This window comes from Chrysochloris asiatica, unplaced genomic scaffold, assembly GCF_000296735.1.
Source record: "Chrysochloris asiatica unplaced genomic scaffold, ChrAsi1.0 scaffold00047, whole genome shotgun sequence".
In the NCBI taxonomy this organism is placed as follows: domain Eukaryota; kingdom Metazoa; phylum Chordata; class Mammalia; order Afrosoricida; family Chrysochloridae; genus Chrysochloris; species Chrysochloris asiatica.
The window spans coordinates 9,071,602-9,091,239 of NW_006408565.1; the positions used below are offsets into that span (position 1 = coordinate 9,071,602).

A 19,638-nucleotide genomic window follows, 5' to 3' on the forward strand; every position below is an offset into this window, starting at 1 on the left:
AGGATTTAATTTTTGGCCTATTTCCTTTTTTGTCTGCTTGTCCCGCTCCACAATCCCCGTTCAGGCCTTTTTTTCTAGTTGTAAACAGTTCAGGGCCGGCTGTGGCCATTTGGTTTTAATTGGAAACTGTCTCTTTAAATTTCAAGGAGATCTGTGCACATGCATAGTAGAACCCTCCAAGGGTGGGGCTTGGGTGCCCACTAGCTCAGGCACCCCTGTAGTCACCAGAATGGAGGTGTGCAGATAGCAATGGACCAATGAACAGATACCAATAGAGAAGAATGTCCACACCTTTATCTCTGCGGTTCTGCCAGGCGTCTGTCACTGCTCTTATCCTTCCCCCGCTTGGTCTCACCCAAGATGGTGACTCCTCAAGCAGCTGAGCGTCTCGAATTAGAAAGCAATGGATTTCTTGCTTCTGCCACAAATAACCCCAGCTGTAAGCCTTCCAACCTTCTATATATTCCTTTATATGTGATTCAGAGTTCTGGGACCATCCCCTGAGCCTGCTTGGTCGGGTATTCTGTGTTGTTGCTGGCGGAGCTCCTTACTACACTTCCACCCGATCCGCCGTCTTGTTTGTTCTCCCGGTTGCTGTGTTTTTGTGGTGATTTTTGTGCTGCTGATTTCTTTGTTCCACGTAATTTTCTGCAATGAGTTCATTTTTTTTGTGAGTTTTCTTTGCGTTATCATTTTCTGTTGTGTTAATGTTTACTAAATCTTTCTGGTTTTCCTCTTTTAAAATTTTTATGTGCAGGTGTATTGATTTTCTGAAGTTACCCTGTAATTTATTAGTATTTTTCCCTATTAAAAACAATCTGTTGTATCTTGAAATCTACTTGACTTTCTTGTTATTTTTAAGTTCTGTATCTATCTCCTATTTCTGCTTTGTAGTTGCCTTCCTGATAAATTGATACCTCTGGTTCCCAATTTTCAGTCTTGTAGGTTTGTTTTACTTTAAATACTTCTATATCTGGATTGAGTTCTGGGTGATGGTGTCATGTATGGTAATTTCAGGTTGTTGTCTGTTATTGTTGGTTCTCAGTCAAAGAACAGCCTTTAGCATTTTTTGTAAAGTTGGTCTGGTCATTACAAATTCTTTTAATTTCTCTTTATCAGCAAACATCCTAATTCCACCATCATATTTGAGAGACAGCTTTTCTTGGTTGGCAATTTTTTTCTTTCAGAGTTTCTATGTGTCATCCCATTGTTTTCTTGCCTGCATGGTTTTTGCTGAAAAATCAGAGTTTAATCTTATTAATTCTTCTTTGCCTGAGCTGCTCTCAGGATTCTTTTCTTGTTTGGTTTTTGAGAGTTTGTTTATGATATGTCTTTGAGAGTTTGTTTATGATATGATTTTCTGTTGGAGTCTATCCTGTTTGGGTTTTGTTCAGGTTTTTAAAATACACTTTTCTTCTCATCTTTTATGATGTTAGGGAAGTTTTCTTCCAGAAACTCTTTGTCAATTTTCTCTGAGCTTTTTCTTGTCTCTTCCCATTCTGGAGTTCTGATTACCATAAGTTATTACACTTCATGGTGTTCCACATAACGCTTAGGCTTTTTTTCCAGATTTTTTTCATTCTTTTTCTGACTATTGTTCTCTTTAGCATACTCGTAAAGGAGCTCCGGTAGTGTAGTGGTTACGAATTGGGCTGCAAACCTTAAGGTCAACAATTTGAAACTATCAGCCACTCCGCCGGAGAAAGATGAGGTGTTCTGCTCCCATAAAGATTTACAGCCTCGCAAACTCTGTACAGGGTTGCTATAGGTCAGAACTGTCTCGACAGCACTTTAACAACAACAACAGCATACTAGTACAGAGAGATTTGTCTTCACGCTCATTAATTCAGGCTTCCATTGCTTAGAATCTCTACTCCTTTGCCCTTTCAATGTGTTGTCCATTTCAGAGATCTTAGTATTAATCTTCTAAATATCAAATTGTAGGTTTTATATTGTTTCAAAATTTGCATTTATTTTGTGTTTGTTCTTATAGTGTTTTCCAGAATTCTTCTAAAAATCTGTTTGTGTTCTCTTTGCTTTCCTTAACCTTTTTATCAATCCTTTGAAGGTACCTAAACATAATTTTCTTGAATTCTTTTTCAGTTAGTTCCATTACCATTTCTTCCTCAGAAACACTTTCTGGCTATGCATCTTGGTCATTTGTTTGAGCCATTCTTGTTTCTTCATGTGAACTAAGATTATCTGTTGTATGCAGAGCATTGTGGTGGTGTCATATTTGTTTTATTGATGACTACATGTTGATATGTTCTTAATCTCTCACCAACTGTCTCCTGTGGGTGTGGTTAGAGAATGGAAGCATGTGCACTATTCTTGTTCACAATTCGTGCACCTCAATTTAGAGTGGGTTTCGCTGGTGTTGGCTGCTGTTTATCATTGATCAGGTAGTATAGGAGCTCTGATAGCATAGCGGTTACGAGTTGGGCTGCGAACCTTAAGGTCAGCAGTGTGAAACTACCAGCTATTCCGCAGGAGAAAGATGAGGCTTTCTGCTCCTGTAATGATTTACAGCCTTGAAAACCCTATACTGGGTTGCTATGAGTCAGAACCAACTCCACAGCACATTAGTGCCACTACCATAGGAGCTGGTATTGGCTCTTGCCCAGTGGGTGGAGCTGCAGCAGGTACAATGAATGCGCATCCTCGCTGTCTATTTTTGCATGAGGAAGAGAAAAGCCCTCTTCCCCACACCCACAAGAAAACAAAAGAGAACAAACAACAGTGAAAAGAGAAAAGAATAAAGAGAAAAGTTAAATTAAAACAGGCAGCAACCAGAAAAAAAAACAAAAACAAAACTATAAAGACAATAGAGGGACAGGAAAATGGGGCTGTGAGAGAGAAAAATGAGAGAAAATAAAGGGGGGGGGACCACTTAAGAATTATAAAGAAATGGAACTATATAAGATGGAAATAAGAGATAAAAATGAAACAAAACACACACTTAAAAAAAACAGGGAGAGGGAAGATGAAATGAGCAAGAGGAGATAGAAAGGAAAACAAAAACAAAAGCACAGGGTAGGTGTTGGACCCAAAGAGAAGAAAACTCAGGGGGACTCTTGCAAGCCAAGGAGCTCATGAAGTGGCTGTGGGAGGGATGTGACAGCAGAGCTCCCGACCCTAGATGTGAGTTTCTATCAGCTTCAGTGTTATCTCTGTCCAGGGCACTCAATCTGAGAGCCCTTGATGGAGCTGGTTTCAGTGTCAGGACCACAGGGCAGCTGGGAGCAAGGTGACTGGTTAAATGCTGGTCTGGTTGCTCTGTGTGTTCTGTAGGTTTGGAATCTAGCCTGCCTGAATCCAGGCACCAATGTGGGACACCAAAATGGCACACAGAAGATGCACAGCTGGGCCCCTGCCTCACACTGGTGTTGTTCCTGACCAAGTGGCTCCAGGTTCCTGGAGAGCAGGCTCTTCACTGGAGATGGATGAAGGTGGGAGCTGGCTACACCTCTGGTCACACCAGGGAAGCATGGGGAAGAAGGAACTTCACCTTTCCCGCTGCTGTGTGACTCTGCTCTGCCAGGCCACCTTGTTGTCAAAGCTGGTCCCAAGATAGTCTTGCCTCATCTGGATGGTCACCCACCAGTCTGCCTTCCTCTTGCCATCCCTGCTCAGCTTCTCCTTCCAATAAGCACTCAGTCCACTTCTATAAACTTTCCTCTGAAGTTCAGTGTTCTTGCATCTGTCTCATTTATTTGGTCTCTCATGTCTGTGTAGTGTGTCCACCTAGTTTACCATCTTGCCAATGGTCTGCCATGTCCCGTTTTAAATATTTCCTGTACTTTCCAGTTCTCCAGCATGGCATCCTTTGGGATCTGACTTCTCCTTTTCTGTCTCTTCCTTCCCCCCACAACCTGCTGTTCCTGTCCTATGTTCTCCTTCCATGCCTTTCATGGTAGTCCCTCTACTTGGGGACCCTTGGCCCACATTCCTCCTAAATGCCGTTAGGTCTTGATCAGGGGCTTGTTCCTTTCCATTGTCCTTGTATTACACATCTGCCGATTAAAGCTCTTAGCAATGAAAGTGTTTCCTCTTGTAGGCAGGGGTCGTGCACTTCTGTGTACCCGACTCATACGTGTTCAGTCCATTTTAGTTGAATAAAGTGAGTTCAACTCTGTTCTTCAGAAAACTGCTCCTGCCATAAATCTAAAATCTCAACCCAAAGAATTTGGAACCCAGGTGACATCTTCCTCAGGAAACCATGTCTGACAAAGTATAGGAGATGCAAGGCACATCCGTGTAATCCAAACTATTAGTGAAACCTGCCAAAACTTCTGGTGCCACCTAGGCTAAGACTCAAATGCTCTTGGCTATCCTGGTGGTGCTATAGGAGAAACACTGGGCTGCTAACCACAAGTTGGCAGTTCAAACTCACCACATTCCTAGGAGAACAATGAGCTTTCTGCTCCTGTAAACATTTATAGCTTAGAGACCTTCTATAGAGTCCCTATGAGTTGGAACTGACTCAATGGGAGTTTATTTGGCTTATCCATGAGACCCAGAGAGTGGGTGGCCTGGCTTAAACTGCGCCCACCCCAGGACACTCCCAAATCCCAGAGTTCCCCCTTGTTGGGTCTGCTGTGCTCTTCCCTGCTGAAGAGCAGCTGGCACTTCTTAACCCACTTTGCTGGATGAAGCTTCAGTCTGGGACTCTCAGGGGGTATGTTTATTTGTGGTTACAAAACAGGAACATAGCATTACCTCCCAAATCCACTAGCTGTAGTTTGACAAACATTCTCCAATGGCAGTGTGGAGCAGGTGAGGGGGATTGAAATCAGACTGCACACAAATGACAAAAGTTACGTTTAATTTACAATGTAATAAAGATTACAAGTAAAAAGCTACACATAAAGCGTGAAAAGGCCTATTACACAAATGTACAAGTCTCTGTACAAAGCTCATATCAACATTGCCTACCTTTGTCTCCTGTTTGTTAGCCAGTCTAGCCCTGGAGCTCTGAATAACGAGAGCTCTCAATCGAGGGGGGGGAAAGCCTCCAACCACAACCTAAAAACGTCCTCCTAGAGACATCAGTTACTTGCAGTGTAAAATCTTTCCCTTTTTAATGTGAGCAGCTGGTCACAGCCTTTAAAAAATGCCTTCATAACACACTTGGAAAGGAAAGTCACGTCTTAGAGAATAGAGGACGGAACTCTGAAGTCAGATGAGGAACTTCGGCAAGTGGAGTGCTCAGGTTTAACAAGAAAAAAAGGTAAAGTTCAAACAATACTCTAAGTTTAAAACTATCAACCTGTGTCTATGGCACTGGTTACAGACAAAGAGAAATAAAAAAATGTTCAGATTTCCACAGAAAGGACAAAACAGAAAAGCCTAACTATTGGACCTCAAAACCACTGACTTCAGGAAAGCATGTTTTTGATCATCCTGAGATCCGTGGCAATCTTTTGCTACCTGGGACCTGCAAGAAGTCACTGTAAATGAGGCTGCTGGGCCCACAAGGCCAGTAATGCTACTGTAATCCCCACAGCTCTGGGCCTGTAGCCTGAGGGCCTGTAGCCTCTCTCCAGGGATATGTGACTGAATGAAAATGTCATAGAAAGAGGGAGAAAGGAAAATAGAGGTAATGGAAGGTCTGGGAAGAGCCAGGGTAGTCTATCCAAAAGCACTTTTATGAACCATGTTCGACATCAAAAGTGTTTTGAAGACAAGTCTTTATGTGATATTTCAACCCCATCCCCAGTTTTATTTATTACATGGTTAGGACCCCGGGAGACGTTCTGAAGACAGTACTGCAAACATGGAAAGTTTTCTCCCTAGTTCATTAGCTCCCTCATCACCCATCCCCACCATCCCCACCCAACCCCACCCTTCTCCATGACCAAAAATATCAAATCAGTAAGGACGGTGTGGGCTTCTTGCCCGGCCAAGCTTCTTTTGCATATTTCTTCTTCTTGGGTTCATTTACAGCTTCGGGATTATAGACTGCAGGGTTTGGTGCAGGGTTCATGGTCACAGCTGACGGCACAATGGGAGTCAAGTCCACATCAGGGGCGAGGTTTGGATATGGCATGGGCAAGCCACCGATGAGTGCTGTCCCGTGGATGCCATGCGGCTGGGAGCCTGCTTCACTGTGTGTGGGGGGCAGACCCCCATAGAGTCCTCCACTGAATGCAAAGTTCTGCAGGCGCCTGCTCCCTGATTCTTCCAGGCCCAGGGTGCCAGGGCCCTCTACCCGCTTCTTCTGTGGACAAGAAGGGAAAGCACAAGAGGGGTGTTAGGTTTTTTTTGTTTTGTTCCAGCCCAGAAAAACTGACCTTTGGAAAAAGGTCTCTAAACCTTGTTTCCCAGATACCTGGTATCACTGCCCAAAAACCTTAATGTTTGAAGGGACCTTAGGTGCTACTTAACGTGATGATCACCAGACACTGCTTTACAATGTTTTTGTCATCCTGCGACAAGCTGAGAAAAATGAGGACAGTGGGGTGAGTTTATCATAAAATAAAATGCATGCAATTTAAACAACTCTTCTAAAGTCATGCCCATGCCTCCCGTTTCTTTTTTGATGTCAAAATGTACGTTGAAGAATGGAGGTTGATAATAGGCATTATCACCTATTAGAGGTGAAAGCAGGTATGTAAAGTTTTTCTGTTGGGAATGAAATAAAAAGTTGGCATCTCCATGTTGGATGCCCAGTTTTTAAACTTAATCTGAGAGCAAACCAAATCTATAGTGACATGAAGCAGTTAAGGGGTTGACCGTGGGTGTAAGAGGATTGGTCACAGAGGGGCATGAGGGAATTTTGGTAGTAATGGACAGCTCTACAATTTCATTCGTTACAGTGGTTATGTCTGTCAAAACCCAAACTGGACATATAAAGTGGGTATGCCTGAATCTCTGTAAATTACATGAACAGTGGAGTCAGAAAAATTCCATCTTCTGATTTTTCATATTGGACTAAACCTCAGGAAAGCTGCCCCTCAGGCCCTATCTGTCCCTTTGGATTAAATGAAAAGCATACTTTTCAATGTATTAGTCTAATGTATTATAAAGATTTATTAAAAATAAAGCTCTCTCTAAGATCTCTGACCAATGGAAACCTCTGGCCATCTTTTCTTGAATACCTCTATTAATAGAGCCACCACTCGTCTGTCAGTTTGTTGTACTATGGTGGCTTGCGTGTTGCTGCGATTCTGAAAGCTATGCCACCGGTATTTTAAATACCAGCAGGGTCACCCACAGTGGCCACGTTTCAGCTGTGTTTACAGACTAAGACAGGCTAAGAATGTTTAGCCACTGAAAACATTATGAACAGCGTCAGAATGTTGTCAGACAGTGCCAGAAGATGAGCCCCTCTGGTTGGAAGGCATTCAAAATATGACTGGGGAAGAGTTGTCTCCTGAAAGTGCAGTGGACCATGAGGACAGGAAAGGAGTAGAACTTTCGGGACCTTCATTTTCTGATGGGGCACAACTCAAAATGAGCAACAACTGCAAACATCCATTAATAATCGAAAAATGGAATGTACGAAGTATGAATCTAAGAAAATGAAAAGTTGTCGAAAATGAAATGGAATGAAAAAACATAGGTATCCTAGGCATTAGTGAGCCATTTTGAATCAATCACATGGTTTACTACACCAGGAATGTAAAACTGAAGAGGAACGGTATCACCTGCATGATCAAAAGAACATTTCAAGACCTATCCTGACGTACAACACTGCCTATGATAGGATAATATCTGTAAGAAAGACCAGTTAATACAATTATTATTTGAATTTGCGCAGCAACCACTAGAGCCAGTGGTGTGAAATTGAAGAATTCTAAGAGGAAGACTCTCAGTGAGCTGGACTGGCACAGTGGCAGTAGCAATGGACACAAACTTAATAACGATTGTGAGGATGGTACAGGACCGGGCAGTGTTTAGTTCCGTTGTGAGTGAGTCAGAACCGACTTGACAGCACCTAACAACAACAACCAACTTCTTTGGTGCTAAATTGATCAAACAAGCAATCAAGATGTACTGATTATTGGTAATTGGAATGCAAAGGATGAAAACAAAGAAAACGAATCAGAAGTTAGAAAATGTGGCTTTGATGATAGAAATTATGTTGGAGATCACATAATAGAATTTTGCAAGACCGATGACTTCATTGCAATTACCTTTTTAAAAACAATATAAAAGACAACTATACACATGGACCTCACTAGATGGAATACACAGGAATCAAACTGACTATATCTGTGGGAAGAGACAATGGAAAAGCTCCATACCATCAGCCAGAACAAGGCCGGGGCAGACTGTGGACAGACCATCAATTGCTCATATACAAGTTTAAACTGAAGCTGAAGAAAATTAAAACAAGTCCACAAGAGCCAATAATGACCTTGAACACATCCTCCTTGAATTTACAGATTAACCAAAGAGCTAAACAGAAAACTTTAAAGAGGCAATTCAAGAAAACAAAGTCAGGTATTATAATGACGTGCAGAGATCTGGTGTAGAGAACCAAAATGGAACAATACACTCATCATTTCTCTAGCTGAAAGAACTGGAGAAAAAATTCAAACCTCAACTTGCAATATTGAAGGAATCTATGGGCAAAATACTGAATGATGTAGAAAGCATCAAAAGACTATGGAAGGAATACAGACTCACTGTACCAAAAAGAAATAGTCAATGCTAAAGGAGCTCTGGTAGCATAGTGGTTACGAATCGGGCTGCGAACTGCAAGGTCAGCGTTTCAAAACTACCAGCTGTTTCACGGGAGAAAGATGAGGCTTTCCGCTCCCGTAAAGATTTACAGCCTCAGAAACCCTGTACAGGGTCACTATGAGTCGGAAGCGACTCCACAGCACATAACCAACCAACCAACCAACAAACCATTTCAAAAGGTAGTATATGAAGGAAGATGTTCAAGTTGCACTGAAGGCAATGGCAAACAGCAAGGCTCCAGGAACTGACAGAAGACAAATAGAAAAATTTCAGCAAACTGACACAGCACTGGAGGCCCTCATTCACCTATGTCAAGAAATTTCAAAGACAGTTACCTGGCCAACCAATTGGAATAGATCCACATCTGTGCCCATTCCAAAGACAGGTGACCCTATAGAATGCGGAAATCATGAACAGTATCATTAATATCACAGGCAAGTAAAAGGTTTGTATAAAACAAGCTGCCAACAGTACATCAACAATCGTCAGAAACTCAAGCAAGATTCAGAAGAGTCCATGGAACTAGGGATATTATTGTTAATGTTAGATGGATCTTGACAGAAAACAGAGAAGACAAGGTATTTCCCTGTGCTTTATTGATTATGCAGAGGCTAGTGACTGTGTGGACGGACCATGATAAACTATGGATAACATTGCGAGAATGGGTATTCCAGAACATTTCATTGTGCTCATGAGGAACCTGTATATAAACCAAGAGGCAGTCACTCAAACAGAACAAGGGGACACTGAATGTTTTAAAATCAGGAAAGGTGTGTGCTACGGCTGTCTTTTGTCACCATACTTAGTCAATCTAAATGCTGAGCAAATAAGATGAGAAACTGGATTATAAAAAGTAGACAGTGGCAACAGATTGGAGAAATCATTAATAACCTGTGATATACAACTTGCTGAAAGCAAAAAGGACTTAAAATACTTAGTGATAAAGATGAAGATTTATGCACCTCAATGTAAAGAAAATAAAAAATCCTCACAATTGGACCAACAAATAACATCATGATAAATACAGAAAAGACTGAAGTTGTCAAAGACAACTTGCTTGGATCCACAACCAACACCATGCACGCAGCAGCCAAGAAATCAAAGGACATATTGGATTAGGCAAACATGCTGCACAAGACCTCTTAAAAGTGATCAAGAACAGTTTGAGAACGAAAGTGTGGCCTGACACAAGCCATGGTATTTTTCAACAACCTCAAATACATGCGAAAGTTGAATAGCGAATAAAGAAGTCAGTAGACTTGATGCATGTGAGTTGTGGTGTTGGAGAAGAATATTAAAAGTACTATGGAATCAGCATTATTTACAATAGCAAAAAGATGGAGACAGCGTAAGTGCCCATCAACGGAAGAATGGATAAACAAACGCAATGGAATATTATGCCACCTTGAAGAATAATAAGGAAGCTGTAAGCTATCACATAACATGGATGAACCTTGAGGACATTATGTTGAGTAAAATTAGTCACAAAAGGAGAAATACTGCATAGGATCACTACTGTAAAAGACTAAGAAAAAGAACCCATACTAAAGGGAGGGAGGATTCTTAGCTGGTTACCGAGATGTGGGAGGGTGGGTTGAAGGTAGGGAGGGGAAGGTGGAGCACAGGGTCGGGAATAGACACAGGATAGTTTGGGTGCTGGGGAAGGGGGCAATATACAAGAGGAGGGGAATGGAAGAACAAAGCAGGAGAACAATTAGGCAGGTTTGCATGGGCTAAGTGGGATAGAGGTAAACAATGATGTATGCACAACCTTGGTACAACAGGGCTCTGGGATAAAGGGACTGAGACATGGTTGGAATGGGCAAAAGGGGGAAAATAATGTTAAGATGCTTGGCTGTCTTTTGAATCTTCACAATAGTTAATAATTACTATCAGGACTGACTGTGAGGGTTGGAAATGCAAAGGTAGACATTCTGTAGCAAAAGGAGGGGAATGATTGACTTTGCAGTCCAGAAGCAGAGGGCCCTGGGACCATCAACGGATAAGAGCAGTGTGCGGGACCCTACCCAGAGAAGCATTGACGCCAAAGATGGAGGCAGAGACGATGACGTGGAGAGATGGAGTGTCTGGGTACTCTAGACCCAGAGAAGAGAGAGACATGCTGTGTGCTGATGACCAGGGGACAGGCTTGTGGGGTGTACTCTTTGGTTGGCTGATAATGCACGGAGGGGATTGTAACCATGGCAATGTAACCATATATACGATAGGATGAATATAAAGCTAATGTTCTCCCATGTAAACTATCACATAATTCACAAGAAAACATTTAAAAAAAAAAAATGAGTCCTACGGACTGCCAGAACAACAAACAGGTCTGTGTTGGAAGAATTACAGTCAGAGTGTTCCTTAGAAGACAGGATGATGAGACTGTCTCTTATACTTCGAACATGTTATCAAGAAGGACCAGTCCCTGGAGAAGGACATCATGCTTGGTAAAGCTAATGGTCAGCAGAAAAGAGGAAGACCCCCAACAAGATGGACTGGCACAGTGGAAGGAGCAATGGGCCCAAGTGTAACAATTGTGAGAATGGCACAGAAAGGGCAGTGTGTGGGCCTATGGGGCATGTAGGGACACTGTGAGTTGGAGCAGACATGAAGGCACCTAACAGCAACAGTAACAGAGATCTCACTACTTCAAGGGGCAGTTAGAACATCTGTGCATAACTGCTCCCCCTTTGTTCTTCATCACACATCTGGACTGTCCCTCCTGTGATTTCTGTTCACAGATCTAGGCATGGCACCTAACAGTTTGAGTCGAAAGGGAAAAAGTCTGTGTCCTTCTGGAAGGCAAATTTACACACTCATACTACACCATAATTTATTATAGTGTAGTGACTTCAAGCTGCTGGTCACCTGTATTTTTGTGGTACTAGAGGATTCTTTAGACATAGAACGTTTCACAGACTGAAAGATGGGAAGAGAAGCACAAAAGATTTTAAAACTTATACTGTGTAACTTATATTGTTACAACGTGCTTCCTACCTTGACTGGGACCACAGCAGTTTGCACCATATTTCGGAAGCGACCAACGGAGGGATCCACATCCTCTGCAAAAAGAGACGAAGGCAGGGTTAGGGGGTCTTGTACTGGTAGGAATAAGTGTGAAGGGCTCACACGCAATCACCACAGATTTTTTTTTTTTTGTCTGTGATAATTTTTTTATTAAAATAAAACACATCAGATCATGATGGAATAAGATGATCACCATAAAATCTTAGGAAGTGTCTCTAGCAGTGTGACTGTAAGCAACACCTGAAGATCTTTGCTTCTACCTTCTAAACAAGCCCATAAGAATCTATAGCTTTGAAGGCTACATCTGAAGCTCCAAGAATCTATAAAAAGTAAATCTTCACCCAATTCACAATAAAGTTAAAACAACAAAACACTGTAATATAAAAACAAACTATTCTGTAGTCCTATAAAAACAGAAACTTCCAGTTATTCTCAGAACTGCTAACAGTGGTGGTCCAGGAGCAAAACAGAACCCCATAAACTAGGAAACAAAACAAGGTAACAGAGCTAAAAAGTCAAGGAGTTCAACAAAGGCAATTGCTTTTCTGACTGCAAGTTGACCCAAGTAATGGCAGAAACTCTGCCATTACCCAAGTCACGCAGAAATGAGTGAGGTGAACATAGCACAGAAAGTACAGCGAGTGCAGGCCTACCGGGAACAGTGGGGATAACTGTGCTTACTACCATCTGCTTAAACCATGGAAAGAGAGCCTTCCCCAATTGTAAAACTGCAGAAAAATGTTTTTTTCATCCAAACTGTAAACACAATGCAAAATATACTAAGCCATATTGTACTCACCCATATGAGCGGAATCCTAGTAATATACTTCCAAACCAGCAGCTACATCACTAGCACTACCTTCTAGTCAGTTGTCACTACTTCTCTGCTTGTAAGAACAGGAAATATCACTGTTATCCCTAACACTGTAGCTATAAACTAAGTATACAGATCATGACACCCAGTGCTCCATAGGAAATTACTAAAAAGTGGACTCTACAACTTGTCAGATCTTTGAAAAATCATTAATCAACAAGTATCTGTTGCGATAATAATTTGTCAAACTAAAATTTATGCTTGGTGATACTTTCACTTTCTTTACGTAAATACAACAGGCTCAATTTTAAAACAGGAGAATATTGCTAACACTTAAAAGTGTTTGCTGAGTGCTGGGCACTGTGTTAAATCCTCACAACAACCTCGTGAGGCAAGTACTACTAAACTAAACATCGAATAGGTGAAAAAACAAACCAGCGTTTGGAGAGGTAAAGGGACTTGCCCCATCACCCTGCTAGAGAGTGGAAAAGGACGACCTGAGTCCAGGCAGTTCTAGACCACAGTCTGTCTGCTTTCCTCCAGTTCTTTTCCATTCCATATACTGCCTTCTTTGGAGGGTAGAGCGACAAAGTAGACCTTCTCAATCCCATGTTAGTGATGAAACAATGATAAAAGGTCACGCACTCTGCCGAAGATCACTCATTAGCAGACAGCAAAATGAAAACTCAGACCCAAGGCTTCTTAACCAACCTGGCCTTTTGACCTGAATAGCCTGACCTGTAACACAATCTGGACTTTTACTAAAGGTCCTGAGTCCCTGCCCAGACAAGCTGCCTTTTCATGGCTTCTACCTTGATTGTATTTCCCCCTACCATGCTTCTAGCTTCATTCTCTGCAGGAGAAAATGGTAAAAGAAAGAGACTTGTTGGCAGTCACTCTCATTTATTGGACATCAGAAATGGATATACAGGCCAAGACACTGTCCTGCCTTGAGAAGCTCACAGTTGTTGACCTAGATAAGTTACAACATGACAAAGATGCTTCAAGAGACGTACCAACAGTCTTTCTGGAACCTAGAGATGTTTAGGCTGGGTCACTAAAGGAGAAGGAATAGGAGTGTTCTCATGGAAAGTTGAGAAAGTGTATGGAAACAGGCAGGCCCAGACTTATTATCATTACTAGAAAAAACAACTCCAAGTTCCTTTTATCTTAATATAGTGGTGGAAGAATCATTTTCCTAATTGATGTTTTATGTTTGCTATTTAAAGAAAAACTTCTATGAATCCCTTTGAAAAACAAAGAATCCCTATTTAATGTGAATAATTACCTCCTAGTTTACTTGTTTTAAGGAGCTTTGGTAGCATAGTGGTTACGAATCTGGCTGCGAATTGCAAGATCAGCAGTTCGAAACTGCCAGCTGTTCCGTGGGAGAAAGATGAGGCTTTCTGCTCCTATAAAGATTCACAGCCTCGGAAACCCTGTATACAGGGTCACTATGAACTGACTCCACAGCACATAACCAACCAACCAGTTTACCTGTTTTAAGCCTGGCTTGTCACAGTTGTTGTTAAGTGTAGTCAAGTCGGTTCTGACTCATAGTGACCCTGTATAGGGTTTCCTAGGAGCAGCTGGTGAACTTGAACCACTGACCTTACGGTTCAAATCAACCTTGCAGTCCAGCGCATTAACCTGCAGCACCATGCCAGGACTCCTGTCACATAGTTGTTGCTGTTGTTAGTGCTGTAGAGTTGATTCCGACCCATAGTGACCCTGTATGGGTTTCCAAGGAGCAGCTGGTGGGCTTGAACCACTGACCTTGCAGTTCAAACGACTTTGCAGTCCAGCACATTAACCCACAGTGCCACACCAGGACTCCAGTCACAAAGTAGATGCCTCTAAAGAATCTTCTGGTAACCAATCTTCTTTTTTTCTTTAAATAGCAAACACCCCCAGTATACTTAGTGTGAAGCCCAGAAAAAAGCTTCCTGGATTGGTCATGCAACCCTGTGAAAACATTCCCTTGGACGTTCACTTCTCTGAGGATTAATACACTTCACTTCATATGTTGTTGTTGTTGTTGTTAAGTATACCATCTGAAAATGAACTTGTAATCGCTAAAATGAATGCCCCAATCTCTTCACAGGAATCCTTTGTGAATTCTTCCAAATATGAACCAGATTTTTAAAAAATAATGTAGCTCCAGATAATTGGTGTTTACAGGCTATGGTTTTGCCTTAATCCTCCCTCCCAAGGGTCAGCCCTGCCAATATCTGACAACAGTGACTGTGACTCCTTCAGTGTCCTCTCCCGTGATGGTTCCCTTACATGGTAGGTAGCTAGGGGACCATTTTCTACAATGGTCCTCCTTCAGTGGATGATTCGCCTTGTCCTTCAGGACAATATAATCCACTTGGGTGAGTTCCGGTCAGAACACAGACCAGTGGGGTTACATCCTCCCATTCTTCTATTAATGCAGTTTTTAATTGTACTTGATTCATTTCCACACGACTCAGTTAACTAAACTACCTAGATCTTTTTGTTTTCACAAACTGTTACTGGAGTGGATCCTTTCCATTTAAATAACTGATATTTTGAACCTAAATGTAGGACTTGAAAGTGATTCTCATGGCATCTCAACTTGGGAAATAAAAGCAACTTATCAGTCTGAGTTCCTTGTTTCCACTCGTTGAGATTTACTTTTAAAGGTTTTTCTGAATTTCAATTCTATCATCTTTGAATAAACCACACTTTCCAGCTGGATGCCACGCACCTACCATACATAGCACTTGAGATATAACATGAATCCAATGAATGAATGCTTATGCAACAAACTGTTAAACTTAGGTGCCATCCCTCCCTATAAAATGATGTTCTCATTTTGCTGACACTTTTATACAAATTATCCAATAAGTTACTTTCTTATAGAGAGGCAAGGCTTCAATTCAGTTAATGGAGTGGAAGGTTCTTGGAATTACCAGGCATACTCAGAACCTCATAAAGACAATGTTAGGCTAGGTTCTGTTAGATAGCCAATGCCTATTTGTTGTTGTTAGGTGCCATTAAGTCGGTTCCGACTCATAGAGACCCCCATGCACAACAAAAGGAAACACTGCCCGGCCCTGGGCCAACCTCATAATCGTTGCTACAGCCCATCACTTCTACCACTGTGCCAATCCATCTCTCTGGGGGTCTTTCACTTTTTCTCTGATCCTCCACTTTACCAAACATGATATCCTTCTCTAGGGACTGGTCCCTCGTGACAATATGTCCAAAGTATGAGAGATCTGGCCATCCAGGCTTCCAAGAAGCATTCTGGCTGTACTTCTTCCAACACAGATCTGTTTGTTCTTTTGGCAGTCCATAAATTTCTATACCTTACTGGAATTTCCATTGGGTTAGCATTATACAGGGTTCTTCCTGGGCCATTTCTTTCATGCTGTAAGTGGATAATGCTTGAATCTTCAGGGTACTCCACCAACAGACTGTACAAAAACCTCTTCCTTCAACATGGCTTCATTATTCTAAACCTTACAATTGACCTATAGGTTGTGTGCACTGCTCTCTGAGACAGTAGCTTTTTCATCAGAAAAACTAGGATGAAAACCTCACCTGGGTTGATGATCTCATCATCCTCACTGAAAGTTACCCGTGAGTTCTTCCTCTTCCTCTTTGGCCTCTGAATATCCAGATTCCCTTCCTCAATGGTGAGGGTGGAAATCCGCTTGTTGTGGGCAGTGTTGAACTCTGTCAGGTTCTAGGCCGAGGAAGACAGAAATCAGTACATAGCAGTTTGGGTAAAGCAATACCAAATAAAGGGCATTCAGAGCTAACTATGACCTCCCAAGGTAGATGAGACTCTCCTCTACATTTAGAAAAGACCTCGGATACCAACAAGCCTAATTCAACAGAATATGGAACACATCCTAACTACTGGTGGGGACACTGAAGAGTTCTGGGTTGAGAACAGATCATCTGAGCAAATAAATACTTTTCCTTTTTCTAAGAAAGGCTATCACCTATTTATACTGAAAATTAAACTCTGAAAGTTGTTTTTAAGTTACAAAAATAAGGGTTCTCTCCCTGAAAACCCTAATGGACAGGCACTGCCAGTGAACTTAATTTTTGGCATTCATATTTTGTCCTCCTCATCCCTGTGCATGGCCCCAGTTCTATTCATAACCACCCATCTATCTCAATGATTAACTTGGTGATAGCAATGCTGCTGCTGCTTCTAATCCACTGGACTCATTCCAATCTGCACTGCAGTTCCAGATCTCCCACATTTCCTGAGAATGAGGGCCCAGCATATTTAACTAAAAGACAGGGATACATGGAAGCATCCTGGAGGGAAAATGGGGTAGAAGTGACTGCTGCCAAGGTCCCTAGCTACAATGCCAATTCTTTAAAGCGAAATGATTCTTAGTTGGAAGAATCTGATAGCAATTTTTGTCCCAAAGGTTGAGAAACTGTCTTGATGTACAGAAAAGTAAATGCATGTGGGCAGTTAAGGACATGATTGCATTTGGTTTATCAGAATATGAACAGACCAGTTTCACCAGGGTGGTAATATACATGTCATGGACTACAGCCATGTCAGAAACCATGGAAATCAGCCTCTAGAAAAAGAAAACCTTAGTATTTCAAATTTTGGCATGTAAAATTCATAGCCTTTAAAGCAGTCAAGCCCATAAGACCAAATGCTTTCTGTTTTTGGTTCTATTCAAGAGATTCCTTTTCTGTTCAGACAGTAAAGGAAATGTTCTCTATCTGCATTGCCCAATACAGTAGCCACTAGGACATGTGAGCAGTCAGAACTGTGGCTAATGACTGCCATACTGGACACTGTAGCTTTAAGCACTTAGAGGAAGAGAAACACTTAGCTCCCTGCCTTGGCTTCTAATAGCCACTGAAGGCACACAAAGATAACTATGAGGGTCTACTGTCAGGAAGACCCAGTCTCCTTGTTAGCCCTGGTCATATACATCATTAATCTGATGTGGTTCCTAAAGTGGCAAAGGCCTATTAATAGGCTCAAGAAAACCTGCTGCTGCTAAGTCATTAGCATTCCAGTTACACAGAACAGTTCCATACTGTAAAAACCAGTGATGCAAAAACATAATGGCATGGACATGGAATTACATCAAGCTCAGTCTCCTCCTCGGGAAGCCCCAGTAAGCCCTTGAGTTCATCATCCTCTCCACCCATCTTCTCATCTCCTTTCACAGCTGATGGCAATGTCTGAGGCTTCTCACGTAGAGTGTATGCCCTTGTGGATGCGCCAAACGACACTGTGGAATCGATGGGAATTTGCTGAGGCTTGTGAGGTTCCAACCGAATGTGACCCAAGAAAGTGCCGTGTGCTAGAAACAACCAAATCAGAAATGTAAGGGGGAAAAAAAAACAACCAAAAAACTAAACCCAGGTTCTAGGAGGGAGAGCATCATCTTCAACTTTCCTGTCCCAGGTCAGCTCCTCCCAGCACAGCAGTTTTGCTTTGTTTTTGATGCCACACTGTCAGATTATGGTCAGAAAACAGAAGCTTTTTAAAAATGAAAATGGCACTGGGTACACTTTGCAGCCCTTGTCATGCATTACGATAAAAAGGAAAACTCCTTCACTGAGCCTTGAATTTCTTCAGTGTATTTCGTACACATCTGCAAATTTGGTGTTAACCCAAATAACAAATATCACTGCTTGCCCTCTGCTGCCAGACATGCTTGGCTCCATTCTGGGTTGGGCAGGAGTAAATTCGAGCCATCAGTAGACATGCCACCAAGGCAGAAGATAGGCATCACTGTTGCCTGTACTCTTCAGCCTCAAGCCTAAGGAACACAGGCATTGCTGGTCTAATGCAGGTATGCTGGAGCTTTCCCTAGGACAAGAAAGAAGCTTGGCTGAAATAGGTGAGATGTTAATGCCAAGGCAAGCCAAAATCCTACTGGAGGTTCTGGATAATTTTCCATGCCTGCATTCTGCATTTTACAAAATGGAGAAAAAAAAAAAATCAAATAAATTTGCAAGTAATTACTTTTGAGGCAGGCTGTTCAAAACCATCATCTGAGCAAATCAAAGTGGTATGTGTGACGGGGAGGGGTCAGGAATCAAACATGATCAGCCCAGGAAGTAGGATCCTTTACAATGTATACTATGTTTATACATAGGCAAAACAAACCAATTTCAGAGCTCCAAGCATAGTTCAGTTGCATTTCTATAGATTACCATCGCAAAATTTAGTTTCTTGCCATCACCCAGGAAATGCTGGGGTTGCCCCTTTCTAATTATTAGTTGGAGTGTACTCATGGAATTAAAATGGGTATTATTACTAGTCAAAGCAAATGTAACTGGGACAAAGAAACAAACATCAAAAATGGAAATTTTGTTCAAAATGATTTTTTTCTAAATGTCCTGCATTGATGCTCCACTAGCAGAGCAGAGCTCACCAGGGCTTATGTTGCAATCAGACCACGAATCATGAGTCTTGCAAACACATTACCCAAGTCCCGAATTCATGGTACTTTTTTTGGTGGTGGTACAATATGCGTACTATAAAATTTGCCATTTTATCCATTTCTAAATGTAAAATGCAGTGGCATTCATTACATTAATAATGTTTTGCCACCATCACCCCTACTTACTTCCAAAACCCTTGTATCATTCTAAACAGAAGCTCTGTACCTAGGAACTTTTTTGTTCTCTCTCTTTGGCTATTGTCTTCTCCAGGGGAGAGCTCCCTACTGCTCTACATTCAGTCAGCAATTATCTCAAGAAAATAGGAAGAAATGACAGAAACAGAGAAAGACTGATTTAAAAACAAAACATGAACTTCTTCCTTAATAAACTATCAGTACATTTTCCAAACGGAAGAAGCCAAAGAGCATTTTCACATTGCCCAAAAAGGAATGTGTGAAATTGGATGTGAATTACTTACTACTGTTGAGATCTATTAGGAAAACTCTCTTCAGATGCTTGTGGTAGACCAAGGCAGCGTGGACCCGAGAGCAAGACTGGTGGTCAATGGTAAAGTCACACAGATCAGGGTTTCTCCCAAATAAGTAATACTTCTTCTCATCAATAATCAGTTTCTAAATAAATATTAAATTAAATATTAAATTTTGTTTTGACAGGATTTGCAAAAAAAT

General features: G+C 41.7%; 1 protein-coding gene across 2 annotated transcripts in view; it reads right to left on the reverse strand.

Annotated features, from left to right (window-relative positions):
- Positions 1-5,738: 5,738 nt before the first annotated feature.
- PPP1R8 (protein phosphatase 1, regulatory subunit 8) overlaps positions 5,739-19,638 on the reverse strand; it is a 26,169-nt gene continuing 12,269 nt past the window's right edge. Inside the window, exons 3-7 of one of the 2 annotated variants that reach the window (XM_006862227.1) lie at positions 19,428-19,581; positions 17,639-17,859; positions 16,109-16,253; positions 11,695-11,759; positions 5,848-6,220 (exon numbers count right to left, since the gene is read on the reverse strand). In XM_006862227.1, coding sequence (XP_006862289.1) covers positions 5,867-6,220; positions 11,695-11,759; positions 16,109-16,253; positions 17,639-17,859; positions 19,428-19,581 — 939 coding nt within the window. In that variant the 3' untranslated portion in view covers positions 5,848-5,866. Of the gene's footprint in view, positions 6,221-11,694; positions 11,760-16,108; positions 16,254-17,638; positions 17,860-19,427; positions 19,582-19,638 lie in introns of both variants that reach the window. The other variant, XM_006862228.1, reaches the window with a different exon arrangement.